Below are 25,002 nucleotides of genomic sequence, written 5' to 3' on the forward strand. Positions count from 1 at the left end.
TCTATGAAGTGTTTTAGAATAGAAATCAAGTTCTAGCTACTGTATAATTTAGATACTCTAGAAGCACTTTAAATTTCAAGGCACCAATGTCTCAGATCCCGTTTTTACTTATACAGTAACCTTTGCCCATGTTAATTACCAAGGTCCAGATAGTTTCCCCCCCAACAAGTTCTGCACGTGGAGAGGAATCTATGCATGTGGTTCTCTCCTTTCCTGCATGGAAGGGCACTCAACTGTCTCCACAGCACCGCTCCCCTTCTTCAAGTCCCCACAAAGACCATTCTGTGGGTCTGGAAACTGCACAGGGGAAGGGAGTAGAGACTGGCTGGCCAAGGGGGAGTGGGCAGGTCAGGGAGGATGCACATCATTCCATTCAGACCCAGTGGGCAATCCCAACCCCAGAGGGTCTGAACTGCAAGGAAATCAGGGTAATGGGAGGTTTGCCACGGGCCAGAGCCAGCACAGATGTCCTACAGATCCCTGGGGATCTGCTACACTGGGATCTGCAGCCTTTTCCATGGGGGTGACGTCTGGGTGAGATGGCAGGGTGAGGTTGAAGGGACTCTCCATGCAGTGAGTTTTAAAGGAGACTTCCTCTCCCTGAGCTGCCTCCAATGGGTTTAGCCATGGAAGGGGATGAACTAGCCTCCCCCATGGACTGGCCAGATAATTACACTATAATTATCATATAACTGAAGGGGAAATATGTGGCTATTTTTATCCTCTAAATTATAACTTTTGACCCTAAGTTTAACTCCACATTATTATGCAGGGACGTGTAATTACTAGTGGGCACCTTCTGCCCTCAGAGAAGTATGCATAATTCCCACTGAAGTCACGCTGATTTTAAGTGAGAGCACTGCCCAGCAATAGGTTATGTCCTCATCCAGCTACCTAATATTTAACTGTAAACCCTGTTATGTTACCATATAGCTAAAGAGCAGTTAGTCATCAAAACTCATGAGCAGACATAAACCATTATGTCTGTAAATATGAATAGTCATTTTGGATAACTTCTATTCCACTCCAATTTGAAACATCACCATCAGAATCTGGAAGAAAAAGAAAAAAGTGTTTTATGGGGGAGAAATTGACCCATACTGGGTCAAATTAATAGTCCATCTAGCCCAGTATCCTGTCTTCTGACAGTTATCATTGTCAGATGATTAAGAGGGAATGTACAAAACAGGGCAGTTTCGAGTGATCCATCCCCTATTGTCCAGTCCCAGCTTTTCCCACATGACTGGGAGAAACTGCACATCAGCTGGTTCTTTGGGGAAGATATTAGCTAAAAAGCATGACTGGAAAAGCTGCTGACTCAATTGTAATTCTTCCTTTCTTGCAGGTACTGCTGCGTGATTTACCATGGAAAAATTGCTCTGCAGCATCCTGGTGTTTGGAATGGCAGTTGCGGTCAATGCTTGTCCCAAATACTGTGTGTGTCAGAACCTGTCAGAGTCGCTGGGGACTCTGTGTCCCTCCAAGGGCCTCCTTTTTGTACCACTAGACATAGACCGAAGGACTGTTGAACTCCGACTCGGGGGTAACTTCATTATTAACATCAGCCGACAGGACTTTGCCAACATGTCTGGCCTTGTTGACCTCACTTTGTCCAGGAATACCATCAGTTACATTCAACCCTACTCCTTTGCTGATCTAGAAAGCCTTCGGTCTTTGCATTTGGACAGCAATAGGCTGCCCAACATTGGAGAGGATATTTTGAGAGGCTTAATTAACCTTCAGCACTTGATAATAAATAACAACCAGCTGAGCAGCATCTCGGACGAAGCCTTTGAGGATTTTCTGGTGACGTTGGAAGACTTGGATCTTTCCTACAATAACCTCCAAGGCATCCCCTGGGAATCTATAAGGAAGATGGTAAACCTGCACCAGATTAGCTTGGATCATAACCTGATAGATTATATTACAGAGGGGACGTTTGCAGATCTTCAGAAATTGGCCAGACTGGATCTAACCTCTAACAGACTTCAAAAGCTCCCCCCAGATCCCATATTTGCCAGGTCCCAAATATCTCCATTAGAAGCAACTCCATTTTCTCCACCTCTGTCTCTTAGCTTTGGAGGCAACCCGCTGCATTGTAACTGTGAGCTGCTGTGGTTAAGGCGGCTTGAAAGAGATGATGATATGGAAACTTGTGCTTCTCCTCCAAATCTAAAGGGAAGATACTTTTGGTATGTACGGGAAGAGGAATTTGTTTGTGAGCCACCTCTCATTACCCAGCATACTCACAAGTTGCTGGTTTTAGAAGGGCAAACTGCCACATTAAAATGTAAAGCCATCGGGGACCCATCCCCAGTCATTCACTGGGTGGCTCCAGATGACCGACTCATTGGGAATTCTTCGAGGACAGCAGTCTACGATAATGGTACTTTAGATATCGTTATCACGACATCCAAGGATTATGGAACTTTTACGTGCATCGCAGCCAATGCTGCTGGAGAATCGACCGCGACCATTGAGCTCTCGATCGTGCAGCTTCCACACCTCAGCAACGGTACGGGCCGAGCTGCCCCACCCAAATCCAGGCTTTCTGACATCACTAGCTCCAGCAAGTCCAATCGAGGGGAGACGAAAGGTCCACCAGAAAGGACTGTCTTGGTGTCAGAGGTGACAACTACCTCAGCTTTGGTCAAGTGGACGGTGAGCAAGTCAGCCCCCAGGGTTAAAATGTATCAGCTGCAATATAACTGCTCGGATGATGAAGTTCTAATTTACAGGTAAATGTGACTGCCAGTTTTTCCTTTGAAACTTGAGATGATGGGCATATGGGGGGAAGGGGATTGGGTTAATAATGGATGATGTAGCTTGTCATTGTTATGTCACTGGTTTGAATCTGACCCAATATGCTGGTGACAAAAATTCCTTACTATTTGGTAGGTCTGTCTATCTAATCTATCTACCTGTATACAGTACTGATCACTACAGTATCTAGGTTCTGACTGGACCATTTAATAGTTAATTGACATCCATGTTGGGGGGAAAAAAATCATCATTGCAGTTGACACCCTTGTTGGTACTCTTGGAAAAGAAGGCAAAAATTACTTTGCTTGAAAATTAAATTCCTTTCCCACATGTAGAGGTGCCCACCTGCCACTCCGCCACCCTCAACCAGGATCAGGTTTGAAGCATTCTGGTATGGAGGGAAGTGGTGTGGATGAAAGCTTGTCCTGTCTGTCTGCAGCCCATGTTCTACTTATTCCAAGGAATAAGTGATATCCATTGAGTTCTTCAATCTGGCACCTTGAACCATATTGGGGCTTTATTCTCCTCTCACTTACACCAGTTTTACACTTCTGTCACTGATGTTGTTACTAGAGCTTTTTGTAATTTACACTAATGTTCATGGAAAGAAGAACCAGACTCATAACGTCACTCCAAAAATGTACGGCCTGATAAACCAACAGTGCTACTCCAGCTTTACACCAGTTTTGATTTCAGTGGCATTCCATCGGTATAAAACAGGAATAAATCAGGGGGGAAGCAAGCACATGAAAAGGAAAGATGCTGTAAATTTGAGGTGTTAAAAAAGTAGTAGGAAATGCCTTAACAAAATAGGAAAAATAGCTGTGTGTTATTGCTTTTCTCGTCTCTGGGAAGAAAGAATGTAAGATTGATGTAGTATGTTTACACTAGTGATGAAAACAAATAATCTTTAGAAACCACTCCTTTCTGCCTTGTGCTGCAAAGACCACAATAGCAGGTGTACTGGGCTAAATGGTACCTAATGGGAAATCCCTTGTCAAAACACAGGGGCTATGCATTTTTTGTCTATGATGATGGTTGTGAATATTATCTTTGGGCCTGACTTCAGTGGGAGTTGGGGCACTCTTAGAGTCAGAGGAGGCACTCCCCAAAAGCAAAGGGTGTTTGCTTTTAGGCTGAATCCTCACCTGCCTGCTGATAGCTACTGTAATATCTGGTGAGTGCTCACTTGGCCTTTTCACTCTGTTCATGCTCACGTCCCGCTTGCATTCATCTTTGATTTCAAATGGCAAATGCCAATGTTTGTAGAAACCGAATTTTAAATTAACACATGCAAGTACTTGAGCCAGAAGTTCTTATGAGCTCAGCCAATCAAAGAACAGAAACATTACCATGTGATGTATCAGGCTGCTCACAACTAAGTGACACAGCTCAGAATTTGAATACTGGAAATCAAATCCATAGAGTAAAAAATGTGGAAAAATTCAAATACCGAATAAATCTGAGGAAATCACTATCTGATCATATATTTTATCCAAACAAAAATATGTTAAATTAATCAGATCAATTACTAGATGGACATTATTTGCTTTGCTCTGGCTAACGTACTGTAGAACTGGTGTTCACCTTGGGTTTCACCACCAGGTGAAGCTGGGTAGAGTGAAAGGGGAATAATAAACTAAGTAGCAGTAGAATATTAGGAAGAGAAGGGATCAACATATGATAGTCCCAATTTCCCCTGAGGACCAACTCTAGAGGTAAGGCCTAGTGGTGTTTAAGTTCTTGATTTCCCTGGAGGTCTGAGGCAGCAGCTGTGAAAACAGGTGGGCCAGAAGATTGTCTTTTAATGCAAGAGCTAGCCATGTAGACTGTCTGATGATGATTATGAAGAAAAGACTGTCCAGAAAAAATAAAAATGATGCAAGAAATACCATCTAATGGTTAGACTGGAGGAGACTGGGTGATGTGGTAAGAATAGAAGGAGTGGAAGATGTCAGAAATGGTCCCTTCAGCATGGCCTGAAGGAATGAGCAGAGGCCTAGAAGTCAGAGTCCTGAATTCTAATAATGGCTCTGCTGCCAACTTGGTGAGTGGCCTTAGACAAGTCACTTTGCTGCTCTGTGCCTCAGTTTCCCCATCTGTAAAATGGAGACAATGATCTTTGCTTTCTATCTGACAAAGACACTGTGAGGAGGAATTAATTGTACCTAGCACTTTGTCCATAGATTTCAAAGTGTTTAATAAAGGAAGGTAAGTGTCATTATCCACACTTTACAGAGAGGACAACTGAGGCATAGCAAGGTGAAGTGACTTGCCTGAGGTCAGACAGCAGGTCAGTGCAAGAGATAGGAACCAAACCCAGGCCTCCTGAGCTCCAGTTCAGTAACCTGTCTATTCGCCCATTCTACTTCTCATAGTTAATTTGCTAATATTAGTTAGCTTTTCTTTAACAGGTACTCATAGGTCATAGTCATGAGCATGGTAGTAAAGCCTGGAAAATACAATTTTTGTACAGTATTTGGACTCTATAAAGTGTTGTGTAAATGCTAAACAATATTTCAGTGTTTAAATAACACAGCGATAGGCACTTTGTAATCATCTAAGATATATAGACAGGGTTGACACGCATTGGCAGGGCTCTGAAAGGCGGAAGCTTGCCCTGCTGCTGTGAATGCTATATGCATTGAGGACAAGTTTGCTGCGTTGTTCACTCAGCCCTTTTCATTAACATTAAATTCATTTTCAAACAGAAAGAGTGAGGGACTCCAGCCTTCTGTTGTAAGTTCAAACTATTGATTGATCTCAATGACAATTGCATACAACACTGATCATGTTATGCCTTTCTTCTGGCCTGTAGGTCTCCGCTGTCTTCTCAGGGTCACTCTGCACATGTTGCAGGCTGTGCAAATGGGATAGCAGGGCTCCAATGACCTCATGAAAATTAAAAGACCTGGGAAGTAATGAGAAATGTTTCCCATCAACTCTCCTGACTGAATGGAGCAAAAGGTTATCAAAATCCGAATCTCAGCTCTTGATTCATTAGTGCTGGCGTTATTAGGACTAATGGAAGTGGCAGCCCAGTAATCTGTATGTGCACCTGTAATTTCTGCCCAGGGACTGATTCTGCTCCCATTGAAATCAACAGCAAAAATCCTATTGATTTCAATGAACACAGGATCAGGCCTCTGATGCACAGCTGCAGCGAACCTAGGTCTAGCTCAACAGTACATTAGCTGTGTTCTACTGCCTTGGAGTGATATAAGGACAAGGTTGAAAGAATGGCCCGACACCTGGGTAAGGGTATTGTACAGTGCTTGTGTTTACAGACACAGGTGACTTGATCAGTCTTAATTTGCAGTGATGATCTTGGGCATTACCTCTGGCATTTAAAGAGCAACCTGCCTTCCCTGATGTAAGACCACATGCCACCCTTTCTGCATCACTGTGATCATTGTGCCAAATCTCCTTTGTGTCAATGGCGTTTGTAAATAACTCTTAACACCAAAAAGTCTCTTCTTTGGCTCTGCACTCAGCTACCTGCCACCTTGCAAGTGCGGTAGTATTTAAAGAGACCCTGACACACGGGTTATATGTCGTAGCCCCTGCTTTGTGATAGATTGGCAGATGGGCACCATTAGCTTATTACTCCATGCCTGGATGCAGTGGCCACTGTCTTCCTCTTTTACCTTGACTGCTCTTAGTTCTGTTGGTGTCAATTGGTGGAGTTACTCTGATATATTTTGATTAGAACAAAGCTTTCTGTCTCTCTTGCGTGGCCTCTTCTGCTTCTGCTTCACTGGTCTTGGTTTTTGCTTTGTCTTCCTCTCGCTTTCTGCTTTCTTTTTCCATTTAATGTTTTTCCTTTTTTGGTCCCCTTTCTCTTATAGACCCTCTCCCCCCAGCTCTCCATTTCCCCACTCAGATACATGCTGTTTGGAGGCCATTAATTGTTGGAGCCATGAGGCTGCCATGTGTTGTCATGGCCAGCTGGTGCCACAGGAGCAGGGAAACAAAGCTTGGCCTGGCAGGTTGCTGCCTGTGCCTGAAGCCCATATACACTAGGGCTTTCCCCACACTTGGATACTGTAGGGAGCAGCACAGAAACAAGGAGGGAAGATGGGGGGGGGGCTTTCAAGGAGTTATTTGCTGCTTTATGCACAGTCGCAGGACACATTTGCAGTGGGATGTTTGGGGGGCGGATGGATCTATAATCACATAGCTATCTCATAGTTCCCCTCTTCTGTCTCTGGACTATTCAGGTGTCTCCCCTTTAGGATAGACTCTTTTGGCAGGGCTGGCTCCAGGCACCAGCACTCCAAGCAGGTGCTTGGGGTGGCAATCTGCAAGGGGCAGCAGTCTGTGTGTTTTTTGCCCCCAAGCAGCACGCCAAATTGCCACCGTGTACAGCGGGGGCAGTCCGTGTGCCGTTAGGGCGGCACGTGCGTTTCCGCGGTGGCGGCAATTCGGCAGCAGCTTCTATGTTCAGCTGTCCGTGGCGGTGCAGCTTCTGTCTTCTGACTGAAGACAGAAGCTGCAGCCAAACTGCCACCGCCGTGGAAACGTGTGTGCCGCCCTAACGGCACACGGACTGCCCCCGCAGTCAGTGGCGGCAATTCGGCACGCTGCTTGGGGTGGCGAAAACAGTAGAGCTGGCCCTGTCCTTCAGCATGGGATACATTGTACTTAATGTCTCCTGGATTACTTTGCCCTCCAAAGTGAATTATGGCAACAGACAGTGGGTAGAGAAAGGCAGATGGAAAGATACAACAGTAACCAATCATAGAATATCAGGGTTGGAAGGGCCCTCAGGAGGTCATCTAGGCCTGGTCTACATTGGGGGGGGGGTTCGATCTAAGGTACGCATTCGCGTAGCTGAAGTCGAAGTACCTTAGTTCGAATTACTTACCCGTCCTCACGGCGCGGGATCGACGTCTGCGGCTCCCCCGTCGACTCCACCACCGCCGTTCGCGGTGGTGGAGTTCCGGAGTCGACGGGAGCGCATTCAGAGTTCGATATCGCATCTCATCTAGACGTGAAATATATCGAACTCCGAGAAATCGATTGCTACCCACTGATATGGCGAGTAGTGAAGAGGTACCCCTAGTCCACTCCCCTGCTCAAAGCAGGACCAACACCAACTCAATCAATGGGGAGGGAGGTGCATCATCTTACAAGGGAAGCAAATAATGTGAAGTTCTCTCCTCCCTTGTTGTTAAGTGTTTTAATTAATTCACATTTATGTTATGTGCGGATTTTTTTGTTGTTGGACACAAGATCTCTGTTGTGTGGTGTTTCATTAGCAATAAATAATGCAGCAGATAGGCAGACTTGTAGGAAAGAGATCTTTATGAAATATGCCAAGTGACCAGTGTTGCATGCTGTGGCTCTGGCATTTGAGAAGTAGCAGCCTAAACTCTGCTTGCATTCCTGAGCCCCTAGGTGCCACACCACACTAGATTCCTGAGGAAACCGGATTTTCTTTCTCCACTTCTACGCCTCATACTACTGTTATGCCATTTGATAATCAACAGAAAACATCTATCCAGTAGAGGTTACTAGCACTGGCCTAGTTAGAGATACTTTTTACTGTGGATTCCAGTACACATTTAGGAGTTCTTCAGTTCCACCTGCTTATTATAGTCAATCACAGAAATAATAGAAATTTAACACTGGCAGGGACCTCTCGAGGTCATCTAGTCCATCCCCCTGCACTGAGACAGGTATTAAGTATGCCTAGACAGGTGTTTGTCTAATCTTTTCTTAACCCCCCCCCCTCTCCCACTGCCATTATGCGGATTCTACAACCAACCTCCCTAGGTAATCTGTGTCGTACACATATTTAAATTATGTAAACTAAGGCAAGAGAGCTTAAGGGACTTGGCCCAAGTCACAAAGCCAGTCAGTGCAGCGTCACAGAACACAGGAATCCGGACGCCCAGTCTCCTGCCCTTCACAGTTCTCCCAGCTTGGATTCGTAACAACCTTGTTATGGCCACAGCTTGAAGCTGTTGAGACAACAGCCCAAAAGGGGGAATTGTGATGTCAGGTGGGGAATATGCCAGTAGAAATGGCAGAAGTCATAGGAAGAAAAGACCTAAGTTTTCACCTGAATGTCTTTACCAAGCAGAGCAAATGAGGAGAGAAATACAGGATGCCAGAGAAACGAAACAAAATGGTCTCAAGACACATCTTTTCTATCTTTTTTTCTTTCCTCTGTCCCCCACCTCTAAAGCTGCTCAACACCTTACAAGGGCAGAGACTTTGGGCCCAATCCTCAGCTGGTGTAAATCGGTGTTACTCCACTGAAGTCAATGGAGCTGCACTGATTTACCCCAGCTGAGGATCTGGCCCCTTGTCTCACATCTGCCAAGTGTTGTATGCAGTGGCGCTGTGGCCATGGCGGTCCCATGATGTTAGAGAGACAAGATGGGTGAGGTAATATTTTTATTGGGTCAACTTCTATTGCTGTGTGTTTGAGAGAGAAGTGCTTACACAGAGCTCTTCTTGAGGTCCACAAAGTGCAACACTCCCCTATTGCATTCTATACGTAAGAATAGTAAAGTAGGGAATGCTGTGAGAAGCTCTGCTACCTAAGTATCCCAATAGCATGTAAACTAGCAAAGACCCCCTTTGACACATACAGCATCCAAGAACACAGGCTGTATAGATTAGGAGAGCCACATGGGTTGCTCACAATTCCTTTTCTGATTCCTACCAAATTAATGTTTTTAACTGTAAGAATAATTATAGCTCTGGTGCTTTTTGCTTTCTACACTTCCCCTCCTTCCTTCCCTCCTGTGAAACTGGCATCGCCTTCTGCTGGAAATCCTCTATAACCCCGTAAACAAGCAGAATGGCACCTGCTGGCTGGAAGTGAGATGGAAATAATCGTTGCTTTGGGGCTTCAGTGCCCCCGACTGGGCCGTGTGACGGTGTTCCATGCAGCAGCCAGGGGTGAGCTAAGGTAGCAGCAGCTGGCGCCGCTGCTTGCTTCCGTTCTGACAGCTAATTATTTGAAAAGTGAGCAGGAATTTTCGTAATTGTCATATCAGAGAAAGCCAGTGGGAATTACGAGGGCAGGAGCCAGGTGAATTTGGGGACGTTTTGAAAGCTATGTGATTCTGTGTTCAGCAGTCTGGTCCTTCCCCACACGCATGCACACAACATGAAGCACATTTAAATATGCTCCATTACTAAAGCAAACTTAGATCGGAGGAACCATTATGTGGTTTTGTATTACAGTAGAATCTAGTGCACTGAGCCGAGATTAGGGCCCCATTGCACAAGGCCCTTTCCTGAAGAGCTTACAATCAGCAAACAGAGGGAGAGAGGGCAAATAAAAGTACAGAGAGGGAAACAATTTACCCAGCGCAGTGACAGAGCTGGAACTAGAACCCAGGTTTCCAGAGTAGTTCCCTACCCAGACACAACAGTTAAAGCACTAGCCTAGACCTTGGGAGACCTGGGTTCTTTTCTATGTTAGTGCAGCACCCTGCACAATGGGGACCGCAATTCCGATTTGAGACTTTGGGCACCATCATAATGTAATATATTAACTATTACCACTACTACAAAAGATGAAAATATTTGCAAGTATTGCTGTAGAACTTCTCAGGCCACATTTAGCTTGTTGGTTGTATTTTGGATTAAAGCAATGATGATGTGACAGATATGGCAACTTCCTGCAATATCCCTGAAAACCCTTAATGTACTAAGTTACATATTACTCTGGGCTGGGATTGTAATGTAACCTCTAGAGTGGGGAGAGGTGACAGATATTGCATCCTCCCGCAGTATCTTTGTGGTCCACTGTTCCATGGTTTATGTATGATTGTGTTCTACTCCATGGGGGAAGGCTGCCTGCTCCTCTAGGAACCAAAAGCAGTGGGTGAGTAGTAAGGCAAATCAGTCAGGTTGTAACCCTGTCCCTACAGAAGTATCACTGCTTGGGGAGGCTTGCATATGCAAGTTCAGATTAGATTCTCCAGAGACCAACTGACAAAGTAAGGACTTCTGGATAAATAGTCTGAGTTCAAACTGACTCAGGATCTTCCTTCTGATCCAGCAAACAGACAGGACCTTCTGTCCAAGTGGGTGGGGTGGGGTGGGGTGGGGGAGGGGAGGAGAGGGGAACCCTTGCGGAAGTGTTAGAAGAACCTGACCTACCAGGGCCCCATAAGACTGATGGGTGATCTCTGGTAATCTGTTAGCACGGGTTTAGGAGCACTTGTTGTTTTAATTTGTTTTCTCTGTAATGCTTTCACCTTAAGAATAAATGTGCTTAGAAAGAGCTGTGTGGTAACTTATAATTGTGGGCTATTATGCTGTTCCTAGCCTCCGGGGAGAAAGCAAAGCACAGACACTGGCCTGTTTAGGCAGTCTGGCTTGCTGGGAATATCACAGTGTAGTCAGTATAGTGCAGCCTGGGAAAACCCAAGTCAAGAGGAAGAGAGATGCAGGTCTCTACCTAAGGGAGGTGATGACTGGGAGCCGGAAGTCTATAGTTATAGTGGGTGACCTTGGTGGACCATGAGAGGGGAATACAGGTGCAGTTATCCTGAAACTGACAGTACTCCTGCTTAAAACACATGCATTTTAAAAACACTCCACAACCATTACATTTATGATAGATTTTAGGCCAGTTTTACTTTTCAGTATTTAATATAAAGGGTGATATAAACAACAGTACAAATTATGGATTTCTGTAGCATTGCACTCTAACCTATACATTCAGGACTGAGAAATTTATTGTATACAGTCCTGAACACTTTTTCTTTCTATTTACCTATCTACCTACCTACCTACCCACCTGGCAGTTTAAGCTCTAAAATATGAATAAATGGCTCCACATCTCTCTCCTGTTTAAACAATAGTGGAGTGGTTTGGATTACTTTAACAATGTGGTAATGCTTTACATTTACACAGCTCTTTTCATTGCAAACATTTTACAGGTTAGGAGAAGAGAGCTCACTAAACCAATCACTGACACCCAGCCACATCTCTGTTAGGTCATAGCAGCAACTCTGCACCAGAAACCCAATGCACCAATGTTTTAAAATTCAAAAGCAAAGAATAACTTCAGCAATTGCAATTATGGAAACTTGTAGCTAGGCAGGAAGTAATTAACTGAGTTAGAATTTCCACAGCACAATGAGACTAATACATCTATTCTTGCATTTGATGGATTGTTAATAACAAGCACTTAGAGACTAGGATGATGGATTCTTTAGAATACTGAAAATATGTAGGAACTTGATGTTGCATTTCAGCCATCCAACAGCATAGCACCCTCAGGACCAGGGAGTGGCAATGCCAGAAAAGAGTGCTAGCATCCAAATACTAACACCATTTTGTGTGACACATGCTTACTCCATGGAGGCCTCTCATCCAAGGCCTAAGCATGCCTGACTCTGTTTACCTAAGATCACAGGTGAGGTGCACTGGCTATAGTTAGTTAAGCTATGTTTTTTTCTCTCCTAAGCAAATCATGAGCAAGTGGCTTTGCACAGAGGAGTTCCACAGGTGATAGAAGGATGGAATCCTTCTTTGAGGCCAGACCACTCTATACATGGTGGATGTGGACAGTGGCTCTTTATAGTTGTGGACCGATTGGCTGCACCTCTTCCCTTTTCTAGCCCACCTGAGTGTCCCCATGGTCCCCAGGACCTGCCATAGTGCCTAGCCACCAAGCTATCCTCTAGCATCCATAGCTAGCATGGTGGGACCTCTTCACTTTTCCCCTCCATCCAGAGTTGATGCGCACCAATCCCATTGCACTGTGTGGCCCTTTCTTGAATCAGAAGATTCTCCCCTTAACCATTCAACTTCCAACATCTAAGCATCAGACAAAGGAACTGCTAGCAAAAGTAGTTGGTGAGGGACGAATAGTCTAAAAACCTAGAGCCAACAAGATGAAGACACAGTATTCATCATTTCACCTTGACAGGCAGAGGTAGTACGTTTATAAAATAATAATAATGTGCCTCTCCTGGAATCTCATCCTTGAGGTGAAGTGAGATCCTCATAAATCAGGACAGGAGGAAGCCTGCCGGGGACCTCTGGAGGTTGCTTCAAAGTAGCTCAAAAAGTGGTTTGGGCTAATTTCCAGTGGCGCTTTAGTATGCTGAGGGTTTGCTGAAGGTTTTCTGGGGTATTAAATGCCACATTACGGTGCTTCAAAGGGACATATCTGTTAGATCTTAGGGTTGGTTTTTTTTTTCCCCCTCTCCACACAAGTTTTGTCTCATGCCTAGAAAAGGACACAGTACTACAAAGAAATCTGAAAGGAAGAGAAAAGAAGAGGGAAATACCTCAGAGATGGCAAATGCTGCATTATTATGTCAGCAATGGAATCACTGCATTTAACAGGTGATTGGTAGATATTGCCAAAATAAATAAGCACATATATGAATCCAGGGAAAGCCCACACCTCATCATCATCAAAGCAGTCTCCAGATTGCTAGTGACAAGAAGTTGTGACCATCTAGTGTTTGTTCAGTGGCTTGTGTGAAATGAGTTGTTGGAACCTCAGTCCAGTTCATAACGACAAGCGTCCACTTTACAAGAACCAACTCTCCTGGGGGTCAGTCACAGCAGCAAGACCCAAGACTGAATGGGCCACAGACCGAACTCCGCTCTTATCCCCAGAGGAGACAATTCTAAGCACACAGAGTACAGTAGGGGAAGCTTGCGTTACTGCTACCCATGGCAGCTGTCTGTGGACGGAGGACTCTGATACTGCAGTGATGGTCACCAGTTTAAGAACCAGTATGAGAAAGGCAGGCAGATAGAGAAGACTTCACATTTCTCCGGCACATTTCTCTGGTTTTCCAAATATTTAAACCCTACTGTACTAGCCCTTGTTTTAAAGTGTAACGATTGGCAACTTTGGGGGATGTATATCAAGACTTAGTACATTACTATGGTCCCTCTGAGCTCTGCCTCGGGAGCTGAACAAAAAGTCAAAGGGCTTGATTCTGATCTCAGTCACTGCAGTGTTACTCAGGTGCAACTCCACCAAAGCCAGTGTTACACTGATGGAAGTGAAATCAGAATTAGTTTCCAGACTGTTATAAGACTGAGGTGATTCTGTTTTAGCTCGGTGGCTAATTATTTATTTAGCTCATCAAAGGCTCAACATTTTTATTTGGGGGGGAATTGAGGAGACTCTTTTTGCCCACAACATCTGTCATATCCCTTCTTAGCTGTTCTGAACCCAAGTGACGGGAGCTGTCCACACCTATAATAGTGTTTTACACATTTGATGCTAAAATGAGCCATTTTGATTAAGCTTCAGGTGATTCAACATTTTCATGTCTAAGTGAAAAGTTTTAACGTATACCTAGGATTTGTGAATATGAATAAGCCAGCCCACAGCTACATAGTTACTACAGTTTTTCCTATTCTAAATATAGGAAAGAGCTATGGCATCTCATAGGCTGCTCTATGTGGTAACTATTGCAAAATGCTGACTTTTTACTGGTAACCACCTTTCATACCATTCATATGCATATAAAATAATAATACATGGCACTGATATAACCCTTTACAAATGTTAACTACTTACTAACTGCCTCATCCCAAGCCTATTGAAATCAATGGGTTTTCAATCAGCCTTAAACTTTTGTGATGTGGGTATTCTTATTTTACAGATAGGAAACTGAGGCACGGGGTGGTTAAGTGATTTGCCCAAGGTAACTCAGTGAGTCAGTGGCACAAAGCTGGGAACAGAACCCAGAGAATCACAGCTCGGAGGAGAACCCAGGCGTACCATTGTGCAGCTGTCAATGAATTCCAAATGTGCCGATTTCTCCTCATACTTTTGACTGCTTGAGAGTAATTCAGCATGCTGTGCTAAACAATTATTATATTTGAATTGTGATAGCACCTATCAGCCCTAGTCAGGGATTGGGGCCCCATTGTGCCAAGCACTGTGTCCACACACACAACAAAAAATGGTTACTACCCCAAAGAGCTTACTATGAAAGTCAAGGTGTTTGATTTTCACATTTTATATTTAAACATGCAAGGAGCTCTGCTAGATGTCTGACTAAGCCTGAGTTTTGCCTTCTGCAGTGATCCATCATTGTAATTCCATCTCTGAGGTTGAACTATAGTTATCTGTAAACTGAGGTCCCAGTAAGTGGGTGATTCTTTTATAACTCTCCTATATGACACTGAAATACATCTCTCAGAGTGAGACTCTGTGGCTCACCTCACATTTTGACTGCAGCATCATGTTTCAGCAGTCCCCAGCCAGCATTTCTCTTCCCTGAAGCCACCTTAAGATAGCCTTCTTATCCATTCTAATATCCCTTTGTTCAGAGTTCATGCCAGAAGATCCCCTAGTGTTCTGAGCAGGGCAACCAAAGCTGACCAGACTAGTTTATGCGTTTCTCCAGAGAGTTTCTCCTCTTCACACAGTGGATTCCTAGTATTGATCCTTTGAGAGCCAGGGAATTGAATTCTGTATACAACCATTATTAGTAGACATCTGCAGGGTTTAGCTACCTTTTAACCAGCAATACCTTAACCACCAAACCCACAGATAGATAGCTACATAACATTTATAAAAAAGTAATACAGATAATTTATAAAAAAGTAATACAGATAACAGCTTCCATCTCCGGGATGCAACAGACGAATTCAAAGCAATAAGCCCCATCACAGTTGGGGTTTTTAGGTGGTGCACAAAGAATATTTTAAAAAATAACGCTGCTGCGGGGAAGGCTGAAGTGTACAGAGTCAATTGTAACATGCTGCTGGGGATACGCAGAGTTTGAGCACACACTGTGTTACCTCTCTGCCTCAGCAAGAATAAGTTTTGCTGGCGAGTAGGCTGTGTGTCAGCTCCCTGCCACACCAGTCTGTCTTCCTCACTAGAAAACTCCTCAAGGCCCTCCTAGCCCAAACCTCGCCTAGGAGGTAACAATTTGTGAACTCCAGTCCCCAAACTCCTCGCAGCCCCTATCACTGTGCAGTCACTGAAGCTATTAAGTTGCCCTGTACCTCACAGTTTATTAATTTAACTAGGGTAAATACACCCTTCCCTTCAAATACAGCACTGAATTCGTTTACAGTAAAATTAAAGCAAGTTTATTAACAAAATAGCATGTATTAAGTGATACCAAATAAGAGATAAAGGCAGCGATGGTTACAAGCAAGTAAAAGTGAAAACACACATCTAAAAGTGTAAAACTTAATCTAGCAAATTACAGTCTTTGTTCAAGATGGTTTCTCTCACCCACAGTCTCCTTTCCAGCTTTTTACTGGCTAGCCTGGCCTGGACCCATCATAGAGGTCAAACTGCTTGGTTTGTTTGTCTCCTAAGGTGAAGGATAAAGATGGAGTCTCTCTCTGTTCCTTATATCTCCAAAGTTATTGTTTTTGTTTGTCAAGTCAGGAAGGCTTCCTGTGTCTCTCTGGGGTACAGAAGGATGTTAATTCTCTGTCCCTTGAGTTCAGGATCAGGATAATACCCACTGATTTGCTTGATAGCTTTGTTTATAGCTAATATGTAAATCGAGGTAAACCCACAGTCTTTTGTCTAGGACAGATCTCTTTTTTGCCTTTAACTAGGCTACGCTGTCTTGTTTTAAACATGTTCTAGTAACATCAAACAGAGGGAATTCATAACTTCACATATAACATTAACATATGCATTTTACAATGATATTCATAAACAGTGTGTTATTAGCTTTCATCTGAGACCTCACAAGGCAGATGGTGCACAAATATTTACCACAGTAGTGTGTAGGGTGTGAATACAGGGTGCCTAGTGTCATATCGGTCTGCCTGAAAGGGGGAGGAATGACACAAGGGCAGGAGACAAATCAGAGAGTGAAAACAAATGGGATCAGAAACTTCTTCCACTGCCATTGGGACAGAGAGAAAGTTAAGTAGCCCGAATATCCTTATTATAATTTTGAGGGATAATCAGAAACACTTGTCTCTAAGAGACTTGTCAAACATCTGTGACCAAACATTTATCAGAACAGACTCCAAGAGGCAGAATTATGACAAATGTGTTTCTCCACCCCCCCCCCCCCCGCCACAAGAATAACTGAGAATTAGCTGGGATCATGCAAAGCTTTAATTTATATTCCTTATCTTGGGATGCCATCTTTGGTACTGTCCTTGGGAGAAGAATCTTGAGCCACAGTGTGATAAAAGTTTCCAAAGTAAAGGAAAGGGACGTTTCTTTCAATTTATGCTGAGGTGCAACCTATGTCTAAAATAGGAGGGGAAATGGAAATTTAGTCTGCATATGTAGAAAAAATATAGTGATATTTGAAATACAAATAATATGTTTAAAAGAATAGGATAATTAATAGAAAATACCATTTTCAGTCTAGATGTCTTTTATTTCAGATGAAGGAAAACAAGGAAAGAACAAATATAAAGTCTCCACGTAAAATGAACATTAGAGAGAGAGCACAGCAAATAGCTCTAACATTCTGCTTCTGAAACAAAGCACAAAATGCAGACAGGTTGCCTTGTAGCAAAAGAGCTGCATATACTGCATTAGTGGCTCCAAGTTATTATTAATCATTTGTACTACAGTAATGCCTACAGGCCCCTACCATGATCAGGGCTCTGTGACTCTGGGCATTGGACAATTCTATATTAAGAGGCAGTTCCTTAATATAGAATTATATTAAGGGACATACAGTTGTAAGAGCTTACAATTTAAATAGACAAAACAGATAAAGGCTAGTCGGGGAAACAGAGGGGAAGTGATTAGCCAGAGGTCACACAACAGATGAGTGGCAGAGTTGGGAGCAGAACCCAGACCTTAACTCTGAGTCCAGTGCCCCATCCGTCAGAACACACAGCCTTTAACTCCTCATTCTGGCTTCCCTGGTGTATCCTGTGTGTCAGACTTATAAGTTCTTGGAGACAGAACCTGTTTTTATTTTGTGCCTTGAGCACATTGACGGAGCTTAACAAATAATAACGGTGGAATTCATTTCCCAAGTGAAATGGTTGAAACCCCATCACTTGAAAGGTTTAAAATTAGACAGGACAAAGCCCTAGAAAAAAAAATCAAGCTGAGATGGGGAATGCCAATTTCAAGGGCAAAGTGTGCTTGCTCAGAATGGGTGAAAATTACCCCTCTGCTGAGGGGCCAGTATAAGGCCTGTGCACCACATATGCCTTAAGCCCTATTTTGAGGGTGTAATGAGATTTTACTGGTGCATAGGCTTTGTGTTAATGCTCTGCACAGGGGAGAATTTCACCCAGTATGAGGAGCTTAAATCTTGAAGCAGTAAAGATTCACGCTAAACATACTGTTACAGGGGGCATGCTTCAATGTCCAGTGAATGGTTTTATGACAAAGAAGACATTTGTTCTATATTGTACTAAAGTCAAAAGGTGGCCCAAAGTTTAGACGGTGAAGAAAGAAATAGGTGAGGGTGCTGGAAGGTTCTAAAGCTCAATATAGATTATTCCTGTTCTCATGTAGTTGTTGTAGCCATCTGTCGTCTCTTGTCTTACGATCTACTAATAACCTAGTAAGCCTAGTAAGCGTGGAAGCACCGTGCACAAAGGGACCCCAGTCTCTGATTTGGGGGCATTTCGGTGCTACTGTAATCCAAATAATGAATAACAATAATACTATAGAAACATTTTCATATTTACAATAAAATGAAACCATTTTCATGCAGGTGTGGGGGAAGGGAAGGAAACATCCTCTGGCATATTTGGAAAGCCAAATACAATGGCTCAAATTCAGCCCTGGTATAATGGCTCCATTGACTTGCAGAGATGCAGCTGGGGTTGATATGGCCCCATAGCACACTGCTAGGGTAAGAGCCTCAGAAAGTGACAGTGACTAAAAATGAAAATGGAGGTAGTTTCATTGGCTAGGACAAGTGGTTTGCAGAATGTACACTGCATCAATAGGGGAAAGTATATGATGGTTTAACCCAAGGAGAGGGATCTGTGTGGCATCATTCACTGAGCTCCTAGGAAAGGAGCCTGTGCTCTAGAAAAGTCCTCCAGAACGTGTAATGATGTAAAGCTTCTTGTACACTCTTCATGCAGTCCTTGGTTTCCTGTCACATGCTTGCTGCTGGTGCAGAAACAAAGAAGTTCCTGATAGGGCAGTCACAGTCTACAGCTACACAGAACAGTAGGGAGTTTTATTACCTTATTCTGCACATGCTTTCCATTCCCAATAAAGGGTTTATCTTGACACTGGTTCACTCGTCAGTAAGATACTACATGGTTCCAGGAGTGGAAAACACAGCGTGCTGGTAGATCCATGAAAGATAACATTGCAATGGCTACTCTAGAGCCCATGCAATTGCAAGCAACTCCCCCACCAGACCTGAGACTCCCTGGAAATGTTGAATGTGCCTGGAAATGGTTCATACAGCGATTTGAGCAGTATATGAAACTTACTGGGGCAAATAGACTGAGAATGAGCAAAAGATTCCTCTTCTCTTAACAGTGATAGGCACAGATAGGTGTCTACAGGCGAGTCGCATCATACGCGCATGTAACTTACGCGAATTCAACGATAAGCGCTGTAGGAGGCATGGGAACCACAGAAGATTTTGTTACGGCCTAGCTTAGGCAGTTCCGCTTTCTCAGCCTCCGGTTATTGTAGGACACAGCATGCTAGTTTTCACCTGCCGTAACCGGCTGGAACTGCTGCGTGGCAAGCCCCTAGGCTGTTGGCCAAAGGGGCGGCCCCGGAGGGTGGAGAGTTCCTATTGCATTATGTATGAGCTGGTTTGCTGCTGTTTGTATAAATATGAGCATACTTTGTGTTTGCTTTTGGACTTTGAACCAGGCCGAGTTGTAGGGCGCTGGGTTCCCCGCCTCCGTGACAGCAACGCTTGGAGTCCCCGTTGCAGATATGTCACGTTACCTTCATTAAAGCCAATAACTCACAGTGTGTGTGGGCCTCGTTCTTACAGAGCACCCTGGGAGGGCCGGGGCCTCCCTGGAACGTAACAAGCGCTCAGCAAAAAAAAAAAAAAAAAGAAGACACCTGTAAATAGTGCGGGCAATTCCATCCAATGAGCGTATGCCCCAGAGTGAGTGTGAGATGGGAGACATGAATCTGCTATTCCCTCAGTCGGTCTCAGTTCCCACTTGCCTTTCATAGTGTGAGCATCTTGCTGTGCTGAGTGTGATTCTAGTGTTTAAAGATATGTATTTTTCATTAAACATGGCCCCTAAATACAAGCCAACTACTTCATTTGGTGCTCAACCGAAGAAACAGTGATCTGTTCCAACGCTGGAGGAAAAACTGGCTGTGTTGGACTTATTGAGAGATGGTATGTCGGTCTCCAACATGGTGCGTAAATATGGCTGCAATGAATTTAGCATCTATGTGATCAAGATTTGAGAGAGAGAAATTCGTCAAGCTGTGGCATCAAGTGTTCCAATAACTGCTAAGGTGACGAGCCAGGTGCATGATAAGACTTTAGTGAAGACTGAAAAGGCATTAAACGTATGGCTGGAAGACATGAATCGTAAACGTGTGCCCATCGATGGCAACACGTTGTGAGAAAAGGCTCTTAGCCTCTACGCACTGTTCAAACCTCCTGCCGAAGAGGGACAGCCTTCTGATGAAAGGAATTCAAAGCCAGCCACGGTTGGCTTAATAGTTTTAGGAACCACTTCAACCTCAAAAACGTGCAGACTACTGGTAAAGCTGCATCTGCCAATGAAGAGGCAGCAAAAGCCTACCCCGAACAATTAAAGAAAATCATAGAAGAAAAGGGCTATCTTCCGGAACAAGTTTTCAATGCTGACGAGACTGGGCTCTTCTGGAAAAAAAATGCCCAACTGCACTTATATTTCGAAATCAGAAAGACAAGCCCCTTGCTTCAAAGCAGCTAAAGACTGTGTGACTGTGTTGCTTTGTGGCGATGCGGCTGGGCATTTAATAAAGCCGGGCTTGCTCTACAGAGCTGCAAATCTCCATGCCTTAAAAGGCAAGAACAAAAATCTCCTGCCTGTGTTCTGGCAATCAAATAAAAAGGCTTGGGTGACAGCAGCATTATTTCTGGATTGGTTCCACAAGTGTTTTATTCCGGACGTCAAGCGGTACCTCTAAGAGAAAGGACTTGACTTTAAAGTGTTGTTGATTGTAGACAATGCTCCTGGCCACCCTGCGGCACTCTGGTTTGCACATAACGACGTTGAAGTCGTCTTTCTCCCCCCCCCCCCCCGAATACCACCTCCATCCTCCAACCTCTTGACCAAGGCATGATTTGCTGTTTAAAGGCCACATACAAAAGACTTACGTCCTCACGGATACGTAGCACTGTGGATGCTGATCCCAATCTTAATGTGATGGAGTATTGGAAGTCCTTCAACATTGCCGATTGCATCACTTATTAAACAGGCAATGGATGCAATCAAGCCTGAAACAGTCAATGCATGTTGGCGAAACCTATGGAAAGAATGTGTGAATGATTTTAAGGGTTTCCCGACCATTGACAAAGAAGTGAAATGCATTTTTCAAGTGGCCAGGCAAGTGAGTGGTGATGGCTTCGTTGACATTCTTGAGTAAGAAATTGAAGAACTGAGAGCCATAGAGAAACATTGACTAACGAAGAGTTAGAGGAACTGATAAAATCGTCTACAGAAGATGAAGATGATCACGACGAACGGGAAGAGCCAGCAAGTTGGAATCTTCATAAATTTGCTGAAGTGTTCCAAGCAGCGAAACACTTGAATGATTTAATTTCTGAATATGATCCCTCTATGGAATGAAGCCTCAAAATCACACGTCGTATTATGGACGATTTGAGACTGTATCAAGAAATGTTTGAGCAGCTCAAGAGACAACAGCGACAGTTGCCAATCGCCATGTTTTTCAAAGAAAAACAGCCAGCAGCAGATGAGCCTACGCAATCAACTTCTCGAGCTGAATCAGAGCCAACCACTTCATCTACTACTCGCTCTCCGTCACCCAAGCTCTCTGTCACCTCCGTTTCCTGGATCGACATCAAATCCTGACTACCCACTGTAATTAAAAATACAGTACTGTAAAATTATATTTTGCATATGTACTCTTTATTATATACTGTACATTACTGTATACATTATACATTTATACATATTACTGTACAGGGTTGTATACACAAAACCATGTACAGTATACTGTACTCTATGGGCGATTTAAGGGATTTTCAAGGGTAATTTTGACTATATGTGATTTTCGCCTTATGCGTTGACTTAAAAACTAACCCCTGCGTAAGATGTGACTCCACTGTACTATGCATTCCATAGTGAGGTTGGTGGGGAGACAGAGAAAAAATTTGCAGGAATAATGAAAATGTTTGTGGATCAGTGCAAAAAAATAAAGAACACCCCCCCCCAGAAAAAATGTTACTTATGAGTGAGAGATGTTCAGGATGAGACTGCAGAATGAAGGGGAGAGTATAGAGGAGTTTGTCATAGACTTCAAACTAAAAAGTCCATCCTATGAATATGGTATATTAAGAGACTCTCCTTAAAAACGAGATTGTCCTTGTGGTGTAACAATAAAAAAGAGTCTGTGAGTGGTTACTAAGAGAGATGGATGTGACGCTAGAAAGGGCAAGATGTACATGCAAAACAGCAGAACAGAAACACAAATGAAAAGCCTAGAAAAAGGCACGGAGCGTATGATTGTGAGGACCATAACTAAACCAGCATGGGAAAAGTTCACAGAAAGGAAATTGGCTAGTGACACTAAAACAGAAAGCAGAAAATAATGCCAGTGATGTGGCCACCTGAATGAATATAGGAAATTCTCAGCATTCAGGCAAATATGTAGAAGTTGTAATTAGCCTAGCCACTATACTAAAATGTGCAGTGAAAGCAGGAAAATGTATGTATGAAGGGCAAAATTGGATTCCTTGTCTTTGTTCTTAAGTACAATAATGGAGGGGACTGAAAACTCAAAAATTGGAAATTATAAAATGTGCACAAATGGCACTTAGAATAGAAGAACCAACAGATTAGGTTCATGCCTTAGTGATCACAGAGAAAAAGGAGAGGACTTACGGCTGTGTATGGATGCTGAGGAGCTGAATAACAACATAAAAAGGAACAGTTCCACTTGCCCACAAGCAGTGAACTATTGCCTGAGATGGCAGGAGCCAAATTCTTCAACAAATTAGATGCATCAGCAGGATTTTGGCAGATCCCCTTGGACAATGAGAGCTCCAAGATCTGCACTTCAACACACCATTTGGCAGATGCTGCTTTCTAAGATTGCTTTTTGAAATATGTTCCATTTCAGAAGTATTTCACCAGATGCTAAAGGGTCTAGCAGGCATGAAAATGTTCACTGATGATATAATAATTTGAGGAAGCACTGTCACTGAACATCAGGAACCATAAAGAGAGTACTGGAAATTTGTATGAGCTAATAACCTTAAACTGAATAAGGCCAAATGTCAATTTCAAACAACAGAAATAACATACTTAGGAAAGAGACTGACCTCAAAGGGAACCTTGCCCAATGAATCAAAGATTCAGACAATATTGAACATAAAAAGGCAATTGTAATTCAACATGCCTACTTGCCTTTTATCAACAAGTTCATACCTAACTATACAGCTTGCACAGCTCACTAAGACATCTCCTCCACAAAGTCACTGGATGGGCATGGATGCCAATCCATGAAAGAAAGTTCAATGATTTAAAGCACATTCTGACGTCACCTTGAGTGCTGCACTTTTTTTGACCCATTGAAAGACATCAAACTCTCGACAAATGCCTCAAAAGGATGGCTCGGAGCTGTACTATTACGGTGTCATGGAACTGATTGGCTGCCAGGCTTGTATGCATCCAGAGCTATGACAGCTGCAGAGATGATGTAGGCACAAATTGAAAAAGAGACAAGGCATTTCACAATTTTCTCTCTGGTCGTAACTTCAAAGCAGAAACTGATCACAAACCACTGACCGAAATACACAAAATGGGACTTGGAGAAGCACCACCCGTGATACAGTGACTACTACTGATAATGCAGAAGCATGTCACCCTAGAGTTCCAACGTGGATGCCACTTAGTAATGGTAGACAATCTCAAAAGCATATCCTCCATCTGATAATACGCAGCCTGATCTGGAAAAAGCAGTAAACATACATGTGAACTTGATAAAAGTGCCATATGTATTTCTAGGCATATGGGATGAAGTGGAGACAGAAACAGCTAAAGATGAAATGCTGCAAGCTGTGGTACAAGCAGTAAGTAAAGAAGGGAAAAATAGCATTTCCCACCTGCCTATTCCCACTGTAAAAATAGCTTTCAGTGATCGTAGGAGTGTTCTTGAAGGGGACACAGATTGTGGTTCCCATAGTGACCGGAAAGGAAAGAATGGAATGCATACACAAAGGCACCTAGGAATGACCAAATAAAATAGGAGAATTAGAGAAGTTGTGGTTTGGCCAAAGATAAATAATGACATTGAAGAAATGTCTTTGAGCAGGTGTGGAATGTGACAGAAGTAGAAAGATTCCCAACAGAAAGAACCAATGATATGGCACAAACAACTTGCCGCTCCATGGGGCAATGCTGGAACTGACGTGTTCAACCTCAGAAGACATGACCACCTGGTTATAATGGACCTGCTTTTCCAGTTTCCCAGAAGTAGTTAGCCTTGAAGATACCACAGCAGCAACAGTTGTCAGGCACATTAAATCTGTATGTGCACATCATGTAATTCCACGGACAGTAATAACTGGCAAGGGACCACAGTTCAAAAATAGGGAGTTCCTGGACTTTGCTAAAATGTCTGAATTTCATCATGAGACATCAAGTCCTAGATATCCTCTAGGTAATGGATTAGCTGAATGTGGAGTATGTATAGAGAAGAACTTACTCAAAAAAGCAATGGATGCAAGAGAAGATCTGTATTTAGCACTATTCAACTGCGGAAAGTCACCCGCTGAACTCCTATACAACACACACATAAATACTCAATTACCAGGTATGGGACAAAAACATAGGATGACAAAGGAGTCTGGGATAGGGAACAAAAGAATGAATGGGAAGTCAGACAGAATATTATAATAAAGCACTAAGAGCTCTATCACTGTGCCTCACTGTGTCACAACTGAGAATACCAGATTCAGGACAAACTGCTGAGAAATAGGTCAGACTCGCCCCAAAGTGGTGGTTATTCTATCATTAGATTTACCAGCCAGTAACAAAAGTAAACTTCTGTCTCACCACATTGGTTATCAAGAAGTCAAAAATGGCATTCCAGCACTTTATTTCGCCACCCAGACACTAGACTTTCTGATGAGCTGAAAACCA

At 43.4% G+C, this 25,002-nt stretch overlaps 1 protein-coding gene across 16 annotated transcripts in view; it reads left to right on the forward strand.

Annotated features, from left to right (window-relative positions):
- Positions 1 to 25,002, forward strand: part of LRFN2 (leucine rich repeat and fibronectin type III domain containing 2) — a 289,298-nt gene that overhangs the window by 231,561 nt on the left and 32,735 nt on the right. For all 16 annotated transcript variants that reach the window (XM_039532847.1, XM_039532845.1, XM_039532848.1 and 13 more), the window contains one exon: positions 1,346 to 2,738. In XM_039532847.1, the coding sequence (XP_039388781.1) occupies positions 1,366 to 2,738 (1,373 nt within the window). In that variant the 5' untranslated portion in view covers positions 1,346 to 1,365. The remainder of the gene's footprint in view (positions 1 to 1,345; positions 2,739 to 25,002) is intronic.

The sequence above is a fragment of the Mauremys reevesii genome, linkage group 3 (genome assembly GCF_016161935.1).
Source record: "Mauremys reevesii isolate NIE-2019 linkage group 3, ASM1616193v1, whole genome shotgun sequence".
NCBI lineage: Eukaryota > Metazoa > Chordata > Testudines > Geoemydidae > Mauremys > Mauremys reevesii.